At 36.9% G+C, this 17,692-nt stretch overlaps 1 protein-coding gene across 7 annotated transcripts in view; it reads left to right on the forward strand.

The window, feature by feature from the left end:
* ADAMTSL3 (ADAMTS like 3) overlaps positions 1-17,692 on the forward strand; it is a 188,966-nt gene that overhangs the window by 71,147 nt on the left and 100,127 nt on the right. For all 7 annotated transcript variants that reach the window (XM_069798386.1, XM_069798384.1, XM_069798387.1 and 4 more), the window contains exon 4: positions 15,768-15,895. In XM_069798386.1, coding sequence (XP_069654487.1) covers positions 15,768-15,895 — 128 coding nt within the window. The remainder of the gene's footprint in view (positions 1-15,767; positions 15,896-17,692) is intronic.

The following is a 17,692-nucleotide window of genomic DNA, read 5'->3' on the forward strand; positions in this document are numbered from 1 at the left end:
CCTCCAGAAAGGTCAGAAATCTGCTATAACTCGAGGTGTCAGAAAGATAGGGGATTGGTGCCTACAGCAGTTCAGATTTGGAAAATATGCAAGTAGTAGATGGTTACCCCCCTTCACTCCTTTTGCTTCCCCTGTGACTTACGTAGCTTTCAAGTGCAACACAGAATACAGCCCAACGCATTCTACGTGGCCACGTACAGATGCTGAAAACTGAGGTGGAGCAGAAGGAAGTTGAATTTGGATATAGCAGCTGTCGTCTGTGTTAATGATGTTTCCTAGTGTTTTATGAGTAGTTTCTAAAGAAAGCTGTTAATCCGCGGTGACCAAGAGTATGAGAAAATATGTGTGTATGATAGGTGGTATTTGTAGTGCAAATAAGGATTTGGGAGTGTAAGTTAATGATGCAAATTGGGCAGGAACAGTTCCTCAGCAAGCTTAAAAGCCCCAAAGGAGAAGTAGGTTTTGGGTATGCAATGTATCTGTTTCCAGACAGACCACCTGGGAATAGGTATATATAGCCAGTCTCCGGAAGACAATGCAATTGTCTTGTTTGAGTTATCCAAGCTGCTTTTACATTAAACAAGAAACACAAAGTTGATTTGTGATAAAAGGGTAGAGCAAAACAGTAGTTAGATGATTTGAAGGGTGCTGCCTAAAGCAGGAAATATATTGTGAAATAGTGTGTTTTGGAAGGGAGTTTTCTCTGGCAGGCATAAACCAGGACACACATCTGGGAAAGAACAGATAGCTGAGAGATGGACCTTGTCTCCAAGCAAAATATGAGTCATTGCAAGGCATATGGATTAAAACAGTGATAGACCTTTCCTTCCTTACTTTTGTTTTCAGAATCCTGATTGCTTCTTCAGAGTAGCTAAATCTTAGCCCTTCTTCTCCCCTCCCTAAATGTCTGTTGTAGATCAAACAGAAAATGGCTCTGGAAGAAACCCTGGTCTGTTCCTTTGCTCCAAGGCAGGATCAACTTCAAGTAAACTTTTCCTGAGGGTTATTTGTCTAGCTTGTTCTTAAAAGTATTTGGTGATCAGGATTGCACAACCGTCCAAAACCCAGCATTTACTTAGCGTTGTAGTTAATTTACATTATTTTTCCTTTATTCTTATCTAGCTGCTGTTGTGGCTTTGAGCATGCAAAGGGGAAAGGAGAATGAGATCACAAGCCAAATTTATACTTTCACCATTAGCTATTTGTCATCTCTGCAAAGACTGAGAAGCTTGTTCTCTATTTTTGAACCAAGGAGATGCTACACAGATAATCTTTAATAGAGTTGAATGACGTGCGTGCAAAACCCATGAAAGTTAGATGCAGTGCATGAGTGAGGAAGAAAAAATTGGTGCTGATCTGCCTTTGTGCTCAGCAACATAAATATAGTAAACTGATTATATTGTGTTCTTTGAATTAACTGATAAATGGTGAGCAAGATATTATTTTTTAAGGGAAAACGAGCCTTCTTTTTTGTGAGGGTATACTTTTGGAAGAGAAATAAGTAATGCCATAATATGTGGAACATTCAAAAGTGTTTGGAATCTGACAGTGGGTGAACTAGTATAAAATCTGTTAGCTACGTATGATGCACTGTGTAGCTCATTGGTCACGTAGCTCTCTGGAAATCTTCACTTAAATTATTTAGCTTTATGTATTTTGGTGGGAAAAAAAGTGTGCAAACAAGCAGGAAGTTGTTTCAGGCTTTCAAAATAAATTTGTATACAGAATACATGAAAAGACATAAAAGATACATCTCTCATGCCAAAAAAAGAGCTTATCTATACTAAAGACATTGAAAAAATACCATGTGGTTAAAATGTATGTGTGGGGAATCGTTTGAAGTTTCTTATTGTTCTCAAGACTCTCATTTAGTATCAGTGCAAATATTTTCATATTTAACCCAGAGAGCGAGATGAGATGATGGTAAGAGGGAGACTTTTCACGACTAAAATGTGACTGACAACTCTTTGCAACAAGGGTAAAACAATCATAATTTATCTAACAAATGCAACTTATTTTGGGGGTTGGGGGGGAGTCCATGGCATCTGAGGCACAACTTGGCTTCAATAGATAACCAAGAGCTGATGTTGTTTTCTTTCTCTTGTGGCCAAAAAAAGGATGGTGTTCTTACATGGAACTTTTTTGTGGGTATTTGAAGAAGCATAATTCTAGACTCCAACCAAATACCTGCTTTATAGCCAGAACACTGATAAATGGAAGCTGGTAGAAGAAATAAATTTGAGAAAAGTATGTAGGAGTTGTTTCCCTTCTTCTTTGATGTTTTATCTGCCCATATGTGTAAGAAATCACATCCACGTCTCTAGTTTGGCTGTATCTGACATGGAATTCAGGTGGTTCTTGTAGGTCCTATACAAAGTCCAACAAAGTCAGTGAGATACTTTCCATTGATTTCAATGGCTTTTAAATCAAGCTTTATTCACTAACTGCCTAACAGTAGTATTTTGGTTATCTTTCATTTACCAGAGTATAGGGCAGAATTAAAAACAAAAAAGGAGCTTTGCTGGTTAATGTATTTACACAGATTTTCCTTAAGTCCAAAGGCTAATGTCCCTTTTAATAAAAAAAACAAAACCCAACAACCAACCCCAACCCCACCCCTTCTCTAAACCCTTCAAATACAAGCAACCAGGGAATTATATAAATAGATATTCTTACCTTTACTACAAAAAATTCATGCGGAAGTCCTATCTTGGAATAAGCTATTCATTAGTTGGCTTGGCAGAAGGAACACAATCCAAATGAATGAGCTGCCAAGAGTATTTTTAGTGGTTTTATGTGTTGCCCATTCAAATCTTGGAAAATTTCTTTAGAAAATTGGGCAAACTGACCACTCATTTTTATGGGCTTTTGCAAGATCTAAAAGTGAAAAACAACTATTGTATTTAGCATCTGTTAATGGAGGTTTCAGGCTACAGGACTTTGAGAAAGTACTGCTGGGAAGCTAATACAATAACCATGAAATATTGGACTGATAATAGGAAACACTGGCACTGAACCTATATGGAAAGAGTCATGCTAATATTCCATATCCAGGCCTGTTACCCTGTGCCGAGTGCTAAAGATACTGCAGTTAAACATACACAGTAGTAGAGATCTGGAATGAAGTCAGAGTCAAACTCAAGATAGATGAAATTGTCTTTTCCTACCATGAATACTATTGGTTAGATAATTCTGTCTTTGGAGAATTAAAAACCGGGAACTTGGACACGGAAGAGAAAGCAAGTTGTGCTAACATTTTTCCAAAAGGAGAAATATATGTCCTTACCCCACATGTGTAATGAAGCCCTCATCTTAATTTTTTTTTGTATTTTATTTTTTTTATTTCTTTGGGAATTGGATCTAGACTTGTGCTGCCATTGTAACTGTTTCCTTGACAGGTTTTTTCTCCCCAGGCTGGAAGCTAGAAAATCAATAAAAGGGAAACTATTCACCAGATATCAAATGAGTTTCAGTGGATTATATTTTATTTGACTCAAAGTGGAAAAGAATGACAAGAGAATATTACATTTTTAATCCCACATAAAATACCTTTCTGGGAAAGTGTTCTCTGCACACGGAGGTTAATTTTGAAGACTTTTTTCTCAGCAATGCTGTGTTTTTTTAACCTGTACAATGATGATATCCAAAAATCTGCCCTCAGAAGATATTTTGGCTTACAACTTCTGCATATTGGGATCCTCTGCAAGATGAGCTATAGGCGGGTTATTTTAATGTTTTTTTGATTATCTAAAAAAAAACTTCCTGAAGAATTTGAGTATGTCTTGCTGTATGTGGGAGAACACAGCTGGAGGAAGCTTGAGAATTGGTACAAGCTCTTGACTGTGAATAACCAGTGATCAAACAAAAGTTACGCGTATGACAGAATAGTGGCAGAAGCAGCTTAAGGATGCATTTCACCAGTGCAGGTGCCCACCATAGAAGGTTCACAACATCTCCAAGTCAGGCTACCCTTGTGTAAAGTGAGCTCTTCACAGCAATGAAGGAAAGTGTTCTTCAAGTGCAGGAAATCAGCTGGAGCCAGTGAAGCTGAGCAAACTTAAATATTAAATTTGTCTCCAAGTTAAGCATGAGTAATAAAAAGAAACACTAAAATTATATTTTGATTTTTGGATCAGTTATGCCATTGCTTAATATCACCCAAAGATCAGCTCACGGTTAAAGGGGCAAGAACTGTTTTCTCTGAGAAGAAAACTCATCTTGTTAAATTTGATTTATGCCACACTAAAGAGGCACCATGACCAGGCTGACAAGTTTTAGAGTTACTTTGGGCAGAATTAACTTCAGTCAGACTTCTTCTCAGTTATGGGCTTAATAAGTCTTCTCCTTTAATATATAAATTTAAAATGGCTCTGCACAAAGTGATACCTACTCTAAAAATCAGCGATGAGAAATACATCAACATAAAATAATGCCTTTAAAATTCAAAATTGATAAACTTAATTGTTCTACATTTATGGAAAGGAAAATTAGGATTCTTATAATTGCTGTCAGCTAACAATGTGGCTTTAATATTTTTCCTTTTGACATTTGTTCTGTTGCCAGGTGTATCTGCTTATGTTCTGTGATCTGCTTTGCATTACTTTTATAGAAATATTACCATTAAAAGTGCTACATATCGTATTAAATAGCAGGGTGAGTCAGGAGGCATGGATCGAATCTCTAGCTCACAAATGAGAAGTTTGGATGCCTCATCTGGGTGATATGGTATAAATATGTATAACGAAATCATTAGTCTGGCACTACTGATAATCTTGGCATGAAATTGAGCCAGGCAGGAGTGCAATATCCCAATATCCAGGGTTATGAATATTGCAGATTATGGATAGACAAAATGCACAGGAAAGACTTTTCTATACTGGCTGCTCTTGCTGCAGTTTATTCTTCTGTCAGTATTTCCCCTATAAACTCCTTTTATTCATAGGTTTGGCAGTTAGCCATAAAATTTTGCTTCTAGCTGGAACTTGGCAGACAGTGTCTCAACTCAGGAAAATTATTTTAAACAAATTTTTAAAATATGTGATATGTATTGGGGCTCTTTTAAATGTTAGAGGTGCAGTAAATTTTTCCTGAGAAAAAGGATTTTTTTCAGTGTTTTTTTTCATTGTAAATCCTCTAAACAAATTCTTAAAAAAGGAAAAAAGGTTGTAACAATTAGAAAGAGAAAACATGAATTTTCTTTCAAAAGCATGTGTATAGAGGTACTGTACGTAAATGTTAAGGACTTGTGTATTTTGAAGTGATTGCTTTTAGGGTATTGCTTTAAATTAAATACGTAATTTATCATTGTGATGGGATAAAGCTTGTTTACGGTGTTATCTACTGTAAGGTAAATAGTATGTAACATATAACTAATTTTAAATGCCCATACTCCATCTTTATTTACTTTTCCATAGCCTGTCTGCAAGTTTTGTACACAGGAGTCTTGGCAAATCAACCCTTTAACAAGTTCAGTATAATGCAGTAATTGATAAAGTTGTGGGAACAAGCAGATACCATTATGTCAATCTGTTGTACTGTCTAGGATCCAAGTAAACTCAGATTGCGTGTACACGTCATGTAAGCAGAATAGCCTTTCTTATACTTCAGGGTTTGCAGTGTTAATTTGGGCAAATACCACCAGTACCACCACAAATCAGCAGGAGTGAAATTTGATGGTGATTGTGGTAACAGCTCCTGGCTTTGTGTCAGGGTCTGTTCTCCATGTTCTTACAGCTTACCTGTAGGCTGAAAAACAAGAAGTCCCACCCTGTGCTCTCCCCTCTCGCTTTTGTCCTATTTGCAAACTGTAAATTTACTACCTCATTGATTAATTTTAATCTAGAGCCTCAGTAATTCAAAGCATTCCTGCCATAGCTCTCCTTACCCTGGAATGACTTCCTCAACTACTGTCAATTGGGTCTCCATCAAATAAACAGTTCAAGAAGGAAATGAGGAGGCACAGGTATTTTATCAAGAAGAGATGAGTCTGGGATAGGTATCTGACCCTTAGGAGAAATGTTTAGGATTTTTTGTTTTGTACTGTTTTTTACATGAAAAGCATGATTTAAAAGCATTCAAAAATATGTAATGACTGAAGTATGATTGCACTTTCATATGGCATCAGAATATGGAAAAAAATCTGAAAAATAAGCCTCGACAGGAAAGATTTTGCACATTTGACAGTGGCACCAATGTGGGATCTTTGGAAGCTGATGGAAATCCTCTGCTTTGTCACAGGCATAACGGTCATCCTTTTATCAGTGTTGCTCTTCTCTTTCCACTGCGTGTGCTGAAGTGGTGCAGTTTTTAACTTTTGAGACCAGTTTTTAAAATTGCATGGTAAAGTATTTAAAAGCACCTTTATTTGGATGTTTGCAAATATATTTAATAAGGTAATTCAAAAAAATAATGCCAGATATATTTCCCAGAAATTGGAATCTCTTTTTCTATTATGCACCTGAGGAATTCTGCACATTGGACTCTGGCTGACCCATCACACTGTTTATGCTGGATGAGGAACATGTGGTGTGCAGCGTGAAGGTGGAAAAACCCAGTGTATGCAGGTGCAAATTTTGAATAAGCATTCAGTAAAGCTTGCATGAATTCTTAGAATTTTTATGGACTCCGGGAAATATATGGAATGTTGTTAATGCAGATTTATATATAAGTAGGCCTAGAGATAATTAACATATCAAAATGTCCTGAAGATTATGTTTTCCCCTTCATACTTTATACCTACTGTAGATACACACAGTAGAAAGGACAATGTTTGTAGTTGCAAAATAGGAGGTGGAAGAGCTCTGTAAGGGGCACTAAAATCCAACTTTGGACACTGAGATGTAATTCTCAGCTGTGCTACTTGCATAATGCACCTTATCCTCCTCCTTCCTGAGGTCAGGTTCTCATCTGTAAAATGGACGAACAATACATAGCCTTAAAAGCTGCAATCAAAAAGTATTAAGACTGCGTATTGTATTTGGCACGTGAAAATGAAAATGTTCTCATTATGACTGTGACAAGATTTCTTTGCACAATGAAATGCAAGGACTGTATATTTAATAATTACCATATTGTGGAGAATCTTATGTAATTGATTATAATTTAAAAATTATTTTTATACTTATTAGGATATAACTTTCAAATTCTGCATTGGGAATGTTAATATAATCGATATTTTAAACAGGAATATCATATTTCTTATAAACTTTCTAAAGCATCCCATTCCTTCTTTTTTTGCTTATTTTAAAATTCTACCTTTATCTCTCTTCCAAGCCCTGGCAAGTGTTTGCCTCAGGCTGGCTACTGAGAAAGTGGGCAAAGAGTGCTACAATTTATATTGCTTTCTTGGTTATGTTCCCTTTCAGAACCTCTGGGCTTTTCCCAAGGTCTGTGGCTTTTGAGTTGTTTGCCAGCTACACATGCAAATCTTTAAGTTCTAATTCTCCAGACCACTTAGAAGTGGAGGGAATTGGAATGATGCTAAACATTTCTCAGTGTAGTTTTCATTTCAGATGGGGCAGATTCAGAGGAATGGATATGTTTTGAGAGTTCAAATTTATGTATTTCCAGCTACGTATTCACATGTACTTCTAAATCTTGGAAGACAGTGAAATACTGGAAACCCAGGGAAAAGTTTTTCATATTCTTGATCCTGGTCAGCTGTCCTGGATGATTGGACCTAAAAGCGTTAGAGAAGCATGGACTTCTTGCCTGACTGTTTAGATATCACCAAAGTTGTTTATTAGCCTTCCTCCCTGTTCTCAGGTCCTAAGATGTTGTCTCTGCTCTAGTATGGGTGAATGTGGAATAAAATTTACCATTGCAGATAAGGCATCTACAGGGCTCATACGGCTCTATTTGGGCAAGCATTAATGAAAACCTGGGCAACCAAGTCTGGATTGTAAGGTGCATTGTCAGTGATGTGTATTTGCGGGACATGCTTATCAGGGTTTTAAAAAGGATTGCTCTCTTTGTTAGACGTTTATCTGTCAAAACAGTAATTTATGGAAGATCACCCAAGAAAGTAAAACAGATTGCCATTGTCCAGAGGAGAGGACAGAGGCAAGTGCTCCTCTGGTAAAAGTCAGTTATGTAATAAAAATGTGCCCTGGGACTTCAGTGTTGGTCATCAAAACCTGTCAGCAGTGAGTAAAACTAGAATTTGTGTGGTTTTTTTAAACTCATTGGAACATTGTAGTTAACTCAGAAATTGAAAAATAGCAACTTAATTATGCTTTAACTACTTCAGTGCTGATTCCTTTAACAGAAACAGGTAGGTGCTGTCCTTAGCTGCTGTTAGATGCAGAAATAACTGCAGGAGTCAGCTCTACTAATGCAGTTGCTTTCTGCTTGCAGTTGTTAGGGCGGGAACCATGATTCCTTCTCCATGCCCACAAATTCCATGTTCCCTCTGTTACTGCTCACAAAGAAGGAAGGAGGTGATACAGACTCTTTTCAGTGCCAAAAGCCTCAGCTAGCTCATAGGTGCCAAACAGCCAAGCAACATTTCATCCCTTCCTGGATGCCAAAAGCCTCAAGTATCCCTGCTCCACCTGCCAAAACCTCCAACTTTGTCCTGACAACTCCTGCAGTGCAGGCCTGTGTTGTCAATATGAAATTTTGCAACACACTGACAATGGAAAATCTGGATGCAGTATAATACTGAAAAACATGCTGGGATTTGCCTTCAGTTTAGCATCAAAATGAATTATGCTGTAAATATTTCCTGTGTGTGACTCTATTGCATGTTTTATTTTCCAAAACTTGAATTTGAATTTATTCGAAACTGCTGTAGAATGAAAATATATTACAGAATTCAACATTGAGAACTCTAAACTACATCTGAGCCCTCAGATGTATTTTCATGTATCTGAATAGGTCCATCATTTGCCTTTTGGCTCATTTCTTGCTGGTGATTCTCCTGGTCCGTTGCTGAGCTTTACTAGCTTGTGTTTCTGAAACGTTCTTTTCGTTACCAGGCTCAGATTCCATTTTGCAATCAGTTTGTAGTGCATGGACACCCCTATGCAGTGGGAAGCCAAGTGCAAGGAATAGTTAATGTGACTGAAATGATGTTAGTAATATTAAAACTAATTACTTATAAACATCTGCTTAAAATAGCTATATTTACTCTCAGGTGGTTTTTATCAGTCTGAAATAATGATGTGTTGTTTTTTCTCCAGGATTTTATAATTCCAGATATTGTCCTTTTTAACATACAGAATAAGATGTATTTGCTTTGGTACATATAAGTAAAAGATTTATTAAACTTAGTGACATATACAGCGCACAATTAGGTAATATATAGTGCACCCAGCAATATATCAGGAAATGTCTTGAAATCTGTCATAACGAAACAAGTGGAAGTTTTTCTGCTAAAATCAGGTAATGCAAGATCTCATTAATAATTCTTATTTGTCTGGAAATAAGTTTTGACTGTTCTTCTATTTAGTTGCTGCCACAACTGAAATAGTTTTTCCTAAATCTGTATTCTGCACTCTACACCTTACTTCGATTGTACAAGAGAGAGGTGTAAATCGGTTTTGTAGGTGACCTTAGCAGGGAAAGAGATTTCTAGTATAGTTTGTCACAAAGCCATAAACGTAACAACCAGAGTTAAAAGTGAAGAACACAGTTGTAAGGCTGAACAGCATATCCAGTGATTATCTGCAGGTAAATACTTGTTCTTTCAGTTATGCACTCTGCTCATGGATATAGTCAACAGTGCAATATGATACCTTTTCCACTACATGTAGTCTCTGGGAAGAAGAATCTGGGAAACGCATCACAGAGCTACTCAAGCAGGGTATTTTCCCTTCAGTGCCACAATTCCTTGCGCTACCTCTGTTTGGAGCTGTTGTAGGTATGAGAAGAAAATGGCATAGTGGAGTGCTGCACATGAAGATTAGTGAACAGCAACATAACCTTGTGCTTTGGAAGACTCTGAAAGCCAGGATAGTGTTAATAGTATTTATGGATTGTAAGAGTGGGAAGAAGCAATAAAAAGGAAATGCTTCATCTCTGTTCAAAATACCATCAAGGATTAAATTCACTCCTGGGAGAAGGGCCAATACTGAGCTTTGGGTATTGCTTAATTTAGGCCTTCAGTGGGACTGAAGTGGTGTTTATACCCTTCAGTAGGTTCTTTCACTTGGATGAATTTAATCTGGAGAATCTAAATTTTGTATGGAGAAATTTAGTTGTATGCAATGTGTTATCAAATAATAATATGATATAGCTGTGCCAATGTAACTCCTTATGGGGATTCTCTTTTGGAGTTTGGCATGCCTTTTTGAATTAATACAAACCACGTTGATAAGAAGCCATGAGAAAAACCAAAGAGCACTTACCCAGAGAGCTGCAGTGACATCGGCATAGTAGCGGATACGTTGGTAAATATTTCTGCATAACCAAGTCCTTACTTGTTGTGACAAAGTCTTACTTTGTGAGCCACATCATTCTAACCTGTTTGAGTAGAGCGTTTTATATGTCCATCCAGCCCTAGGCATGGTCTGCATTGGTAGATGCCGCCCAGAGGTTGCATTGAATCTCTTCTAGAACCTGACAGAGCTGGGCACCCTGCTCTGGGGAAGTGCTCAGGGGCACATCACAGGGCAGAAGTTGGGGTAGTTTGTGTCGCAATATGTACATGGCAGAGGGACTGTCACTTGGGGACACTTGCAGATCTGAGTGTTGGGTCTCCACGTTTCTTTCATTACACATACTGTTACAATGATTCTCATGTGTCAAATGCTATGTACATGGCTTGTGTTTGTATTTAAAGCAAAATGTATGTTAAAAACTCTGGAAAACAAACATTTAAGGTATTGGAGCATTTCTGTTGAGAAGCTGAATCTTTGTTTTGCTGAATGCTAAACATTTACATATCCAAGCCTTATGTAATGGATGTCTGAAGAATAATAAAACTGCATAAACTGACCTTCATTCTCTGGCACCACATCTCCTTTGAAGTCTGCATGACCAAATTCAAGACAATTATGTCATCCTTCATAACAGCCAAACAAAAGTTTGGCCAAATACTCATTCTTCTCCATATAACAGCACAGTGTTTGATTTTTGTAATGTGTGTTAATGTAGCTGTTGTTATTTACTGGGTGTTACAAGTGACAGTAAAAATCCCCTTGTTTTAGGTTAATGATCAGCCCTGGTAACATCTGGATTTCATTTATTTTACCTCAGTGCCCACTTTTGCTATATTCAGTTACTTTGAGTAGTACATTGCAAGGCAAGTATGGCCTGAAAACACACAAATAATTTGCAGAACATGGTGTTACAGTATGTGCCCATATGTGGCAGAAGCAAAACAGAGGCCTGGATAGAAGAAGGGAAACTGGCGCTAACATTTCACCCCCCTGTCCAAATCTACCAGTGCCACACTTTCAGTAAAATTCTCCGTGTAGAAGGGCTGCCTCTGTTAGGTAAGGGTTGTCAGCAGAGACTCAGATTGCACATTACTGGGCCTCAGACCTTGAGGAAACCTTGGCATACTGTCATCTCAGTCTTTTGAGACTCTGCCTATGTCACCAAGTGCTTCAAAACTTGGAGTTTATTTTACCCCATCCCCTGATTCAAGTGATCCTTGCCCAGGCCCGTGTGCAGTGTCATGACTTATTCTTTTCTTACTTTCATATTTTCAAAATGAATTGTAGATTGGATACATAGATTGGGATGAAATATTTGAAACTACCTTTATCATATAAACTGGATTAATTTCTGCAGAGAACATTGTATATGTTCTTAAATGTTGCTTTGAGTGCAATGCTTGCATCTAACCCTGTGTTCACGTGTGATGCTTTTGGAATGGACACAACTCCACTAGCGTAGCTGGATCCAGTGGAAGTGTGACGCCTTTTCCCATCAACTGCGTAAAGAGCAGCAAATCATTTAGGTTGTATTTATAGCTGTTTTAAGTTATTTTATCTGGATTCACTACAGCACTTGTGGCTTTACTTGATCATGTTACATCATGGGTACACATATGCATGTATATGCACACATTTATGTATGTGTAGGTACATACATACTTTCACAATGAATGTACTTAATGTACGTGTTGAACTTCATCTGTTGCAAAATTAAACCACTAAAGGAAAAACACTTCCATTCTAATATGGTTCAGCAAAGCTTCACTGCTGAGCCGTGTTAGAGTTATGGCTGAAAACAATAAAAACATGAAAAATTGAAGTTAAGAAGCAAACCATGAATGCAATCCTGAGGTACAATAATACCCTTTTGTGCCCAATTGCAATTAGCTCTTGATTTAATTCCTAAATGAGCTTCCAAGGTTTTGTTGGTTTAAATCATGATGTTGATGATCTTTTCTTTATTTTACTTCAATTTGGTACCATGGTGTAGACAAATGTAATATGTAGAGTTTATGAAACCAGACAGCTAGTAAATCAATATTATTTTGCTAGTAAATTACTAAGCCAGTGCAAGCTGCTTTTAACTCTTTCCCATGGGACAAATAGTTTGAACTAGCTGGAGTTTAAATCAACACTGCAGGCACTGAATTAGTCAATGATTCTGAAGAAGGCTTTGTTGGCCTAAACTTCTGCTTTGATCATCCTAGTATTTACAGCTTTTTAATTAGATACAGTTCAGAACAATGGCTTTTATCAAAGCAGTTTGGTAAGTGAACAACTGGACATTGTTTAGGGCTTTAGATGACATTCTCTCTGTTAATATCATGTGGCTGGTTTTAATATAATGATGAAGTTAGGATTATTTTAGGCATTGTCACTGCTTTGTCAAAAGAAACTAGCTATTCTAAAAGAAAGAGTGGCATGTATTGCTTTTTTAATATCATAAGTTTAATCACTTCTCAACATACTAAAAAACAATCATTTGCCTTGGGATTACGGAGGACAAACTTTAATTTTACACTCATAAATTTGAAAGAAGTGACTCTTTTGTTCATCTTGACTTATTTTCATGTGATGAGTGATTTGTTGGGAAGTGCTGAGCTCTTTTTGCTCAAGATTGAAGGCAGTTGGTTCCATTTTCAGTGTCAGACATTTCAGAGCTGGCTTCTGATGTAAAGTAGACCCAACGCCAATGTGAAAATTCCTTGGGGATCTTGGCAGAGCTGGGCTCTATCGTTTCTGGAACAGCAGATTGGCCTAAGTACATTTTTAAAGCTTTATATTAAGTGTTTGTAAAATTCGTAAACTTAGGGGAGCAAGAAAGTTAAGGAGCCACTGATGTGTTTAGACCAATTTCTGCAGTTTACTGTTCAAATGGAGATAGCTTATCCTCCAATTAACAAAATTTTTTTTACAAGCTCAAGATTTTCGAGAAGGGGATGGAAAAGTTTGGAAATTGCTGACATTTGTTAGCTGCTTAACTATGGGGAGTAGTACTATTATACTAAATCTGCCTACTCTTATTAATGCCTTTAAAATGTGTTTGAGTAGTCCTTAGTTCTGCTTAAGTGTAGCTAAGTTTAACTATTTGCCATTTGGGTTTCTAAAATGATGCTTGTTCAATAGTTATGCTTAAAACTGCTGTGTGAATGCATCCTAAGTGTAACAGCTCATTCACCGAAACAGGCCAGTTTTCTCAAGTTCTGTGGCACATGAATTTTTTTTTATTTATTTTTTTTTTACTATAATAGAGAGATGCCTTTGCCTACACAGCACGGTATTTGAGTCATAATTCTTGTATGGTGCTATTTTGAAAAGAGCTTTGGTTTTATTGTTTGCCATTTTCACTTCAAGCTTGGTAGGCTTTTATCTGAGTTAACTTCTTCACAGCTGAAGATGAGCTGACTTTATCTGTACTGTTGAATTTAAGGAGACTTATGTATTTTATCCCCCATGTTCTATAAGACTTGAATTACACATCCCTCACTTTTAAATCACTTTCATGAGGCTTTTTGGAAGAAATTAGTACTCAGTCTTCTTCTCATGAGCTTTACTGAAGTTATTTCTTAGAGAAAATATGGATTACTAAAGTGTGTTCATCTGGTTTAGTATTAGGATATACACTGATCTCTTGCGCTTCTCTGGATCTAGTCGCTCATGAAAATCTTTTCAGCATTTTAAACGTTTTTTTGTTGTTGTTTTCGGCACTTATGAAGACTTAAATGTTTACTTGGATGCAGTTTATTTAGTAATGTTTTTATCTCTTTGCCTTATATTTGCTTACAGCCCTTTGGTTGGTGTTTCTGTGCGCTTGTTTTTTGGGAGGGGGAGTAAAGATTCTGAAACACCATCTGATTAAGTTGTGCCTTCCTATGGTGTCAAAAATAAAATAGTCATGTGAATGTAGTGTCTTTGTTTATCTATCTGAGGTCTGCTTCGATGCCCACTGAAGTCAATGGGAATAAAAAGTTGGCTGTATAAATAGTTGTTTCAGTAAAGCTTGGATGAACTCTTCACATTCTCTCATTTGGAATTGTATTGGGGCAGAGTAAATATCGGTCAATATTTTCTGTCACCTGAGATAAATGACTCATTGCCTCATTTTTATCCACAATATGGCTTTCATTGATAATGATATTAATAGCGGTTACATTGTTATGTTTGCAGTAGTTTATGTGCAAACTCTATCACCATGGTGATTAGAGAAATTGGTGCTTTCATCTCAGTCTGGGTGTAATTTAGGGTTCTAAAAATCTTAATTTCTTTATGATAACAGGCCCATTATATGTCTGACAACTCTCAGGGAATTGTTATGTTTGACATTTTGTTATAAAAATCTGTGCATGTTTTTTCAAGAGAGAAATTTTAAAGGTTGCAGGGACATAGGAATGAAAGTAGCATGTAAATAGAACAGCTGCTGAGGAATTGTAGTGATGTCAAAGAATGCTTGGGGAAATCCTGAATTTGATTTTCCTATGCTTTCTTCATGAAGAAAATCATAAACCAAAGAGTACTCTTTTAAAGCAAGACATTATTGAATACTTTGATTCATATTACTTTTTAATATTGAACTATTGTGCTTAGCTGCCATGTTCTAAAATGTTTTGGGAATTTTCTCTGGGAAACATCAATTTTCTTAAACAGGATACAATGCAAGTGAGAAATGACATTTTTAAGGGGTCAAGCAGAATTTTGGGTTTTGTCACAAATCTTTGATTTTTATATTTGTGGTGTCAGGGTAATAATGTTTTTGAAGCACTGTGTAAGTGAATTTAAGCTTAAATCACTGTTTAATTGCTATAGCCTAAAAATCACTCTTTAAGCCTTTTTCCCCAATCTCTTTCAAATTAGTAGCACTTTTTATAATGAAGTTGTATTCTTGCTTTGCTTTTCTGATTGCAATTCTGGGCATTCACTTTATGAAAGATTTGAGGTGCTTAATCTCCGTGCTACTGCTCAGTGCAGGCACAATTTAGGAGATAAAAAGAGACTTTTGTCCTCTCATTAGTCCTGGATATGAAACTCCTTTGGTCAGGATTTTGGAAAGCCTGGCAGCCTGCTCAGAACATGATGCCTGGTCTGGCTGCTTGAGATCAGTTGTGTAGTTCTTACACAGTGTGTTGGACATCTGTATGTTGGTAATGACAGCATATTTGGAAGTAGCAGTCCTGTCAGCCGAAGGCATCACATCAGATACACTGTATCTTCAGAGACTCTCCTTCCTTTCCCATGTAATTATTATGTATTAAAATAGTAAATAAATCTGAGGTACTGTAAATAAGCAGCAAAGTAATATACTCAGTACTATTAATGCTAAGCAGTAAAACTTGTACCAAACCAATTAATGCTTTTTTTCTCCTCTCCATCCTCCATTTTTTTCAGACCTCCAGAATTACCCGCTCTGATGAAGATAAGGAAGGCTCCTGGGATGCCTGGGGGTCCTGGAGTGATTGCTCACGGACCTGTGGAGGGGGAGCCTCTTACTCGCTGAGGAGATGTTTAAATGGCAGGTAAGCCACATGCTTGTATGTATTTATTCTTCTGAAGCTCTGCCGTATTTCCCAGTGCTCTGATGGTGTCTATAGAGAAGCATTGTTGCTTCTATTTCTGGCACTCAAGTGCTGTGTACAGATGAAGTGTTGTTAAATCCTACTTTCAATATATTTTCATAATATATTAGATAAGTATCTGAGCCTTCATCTCTGATAGAACTTCAGCATGTTATTAAATATGTTTGTAGAATAACAAGAATGATTTATTTAGTACAGTCAAATACTGTGAGAAGTCTCTGTCACTGTAATATAAAGTGAATGGTGAGTTACCTGCCTCCAAATTAGCCTGCACTTGAACATTACTTGAAGTAATGTTCAAGCACAGGCTCCCCCATGTCTTCCTTGCAGTAAAAAAACAAGTGACTTACTCCACATATAGATGTATCAAACGCTGCTTTCTGTTAGGAAACTTTTCCTCTGCCAGTTCTTTCTATGCAGTGGTCCTGGTGGCCATATGTTTTGGCGGATAAGCCTCAGTGTAGCTTGAAGAGAACAGCGTACACGGTGAAAACAATTTACCTCAGTAGTAAAGCTGGACTAATGTAGGACTTGTTGCTACAATCCTAAAAGTATGAGTAATGCAATAGGCTTGTAGTCAGGCAAGAAGAGATCCCAACCAGCTTAGAAGCATCTGTGCTGGCATCCATAATTGCTTGCTTTACTTGAATTATTCTTAAACATTTTAAAAACCGCTGATTATGTTTAAATTTCTATTTTGCTGAGATTTTTTAAGTTAAATGCAGTATCTCCCAGGAAGTCAATTTTTCTTAAAGAAGGCTTGTAGTGTGATACGCTAGTTAAGTGCAAACTATGAAATACATAGCTAAAGATGATTGATTAAAACACTGCCTGTTTCTTTTAGTGCAAAATGCACAAAGATCTTTGAGAAGAGTAATATTTCCAGCAAGAAGCCTTGATATTCTACCAGTGTGTTAGGGACTGTGAAATGAGCTCAATAAACTGCAGCAATATAAATTCCACTGTGGTTTTATTAATATCTTTAATGTGTTCCCCTGTGAAAAACATATGTTTTCCATACCTTGACAAATGTGTAGTTTAAAAGGTTTTTTTCTGTGTTTTACTGTTGTTGTAATGTCCCGGAAATGCGCAATTGTGAAACAAAGTTTTCACATTTGTATGTATCATAAACATTTTTAACTTGCATGTTGTGATGCAATCATTCTTGCCAAAGATTGGGAATTTGAGACATGTAATGTCTTGAGCTTGGAGAGTTGTACCTTCAGCTGAGCTGATTGAACTCTTGCTCCAGGCATCAATTGCTTTTTCCTTTTCAAATGCTATTTTTCAATCCCTCACACACATTAAAGAATTTTTTAATATTTGCAATAATTTTTCATGCAAAAAGTGGAAAATTTAATCCGAGCTGTAAATTACCAGCTATACATTTATGCACTCTTTAACGTAAGGCAGGTCTTTTTGGTATGAAGGGATTATTCCAGAACACTATTCCTGATTTTAGAGATATTGCAAATTATAATTTCCTGTCAAGTCATTTGAAATGTGTTTTCAGTTCTTTCAAGGGCTTGATTTTGCCATTCTTAAGAAGAATAATATCTTGCCCTGTGCAAAACTGCTGGTCAGTTATTGAGAATTTTGGCAAACTGTGTCCCTAAAAAAAGTGTGAAACCTGCACATCCCTATATCTATGAGACCACAATAAATAATCATGACTTTATTATATGCCTGTTTTTTCAGCTACTAACAACAGACTTTGTAGATCTGAATTGCTTGGAT

This window comes from Haliaeetus albicilla, chromosome 12 (genome assembly GCF_947461875.1).
Source record: "Haliaeetus albicilla chromosome 12, bHalAlb1.1, whole genome shotgun sequence".
Lineage (NCBI taxonomy): Eukaryota > Metazoa > Chordata > Aves > Accipitriformes > Accipitridae > Haliaeetus > Haliaeetus albicilla.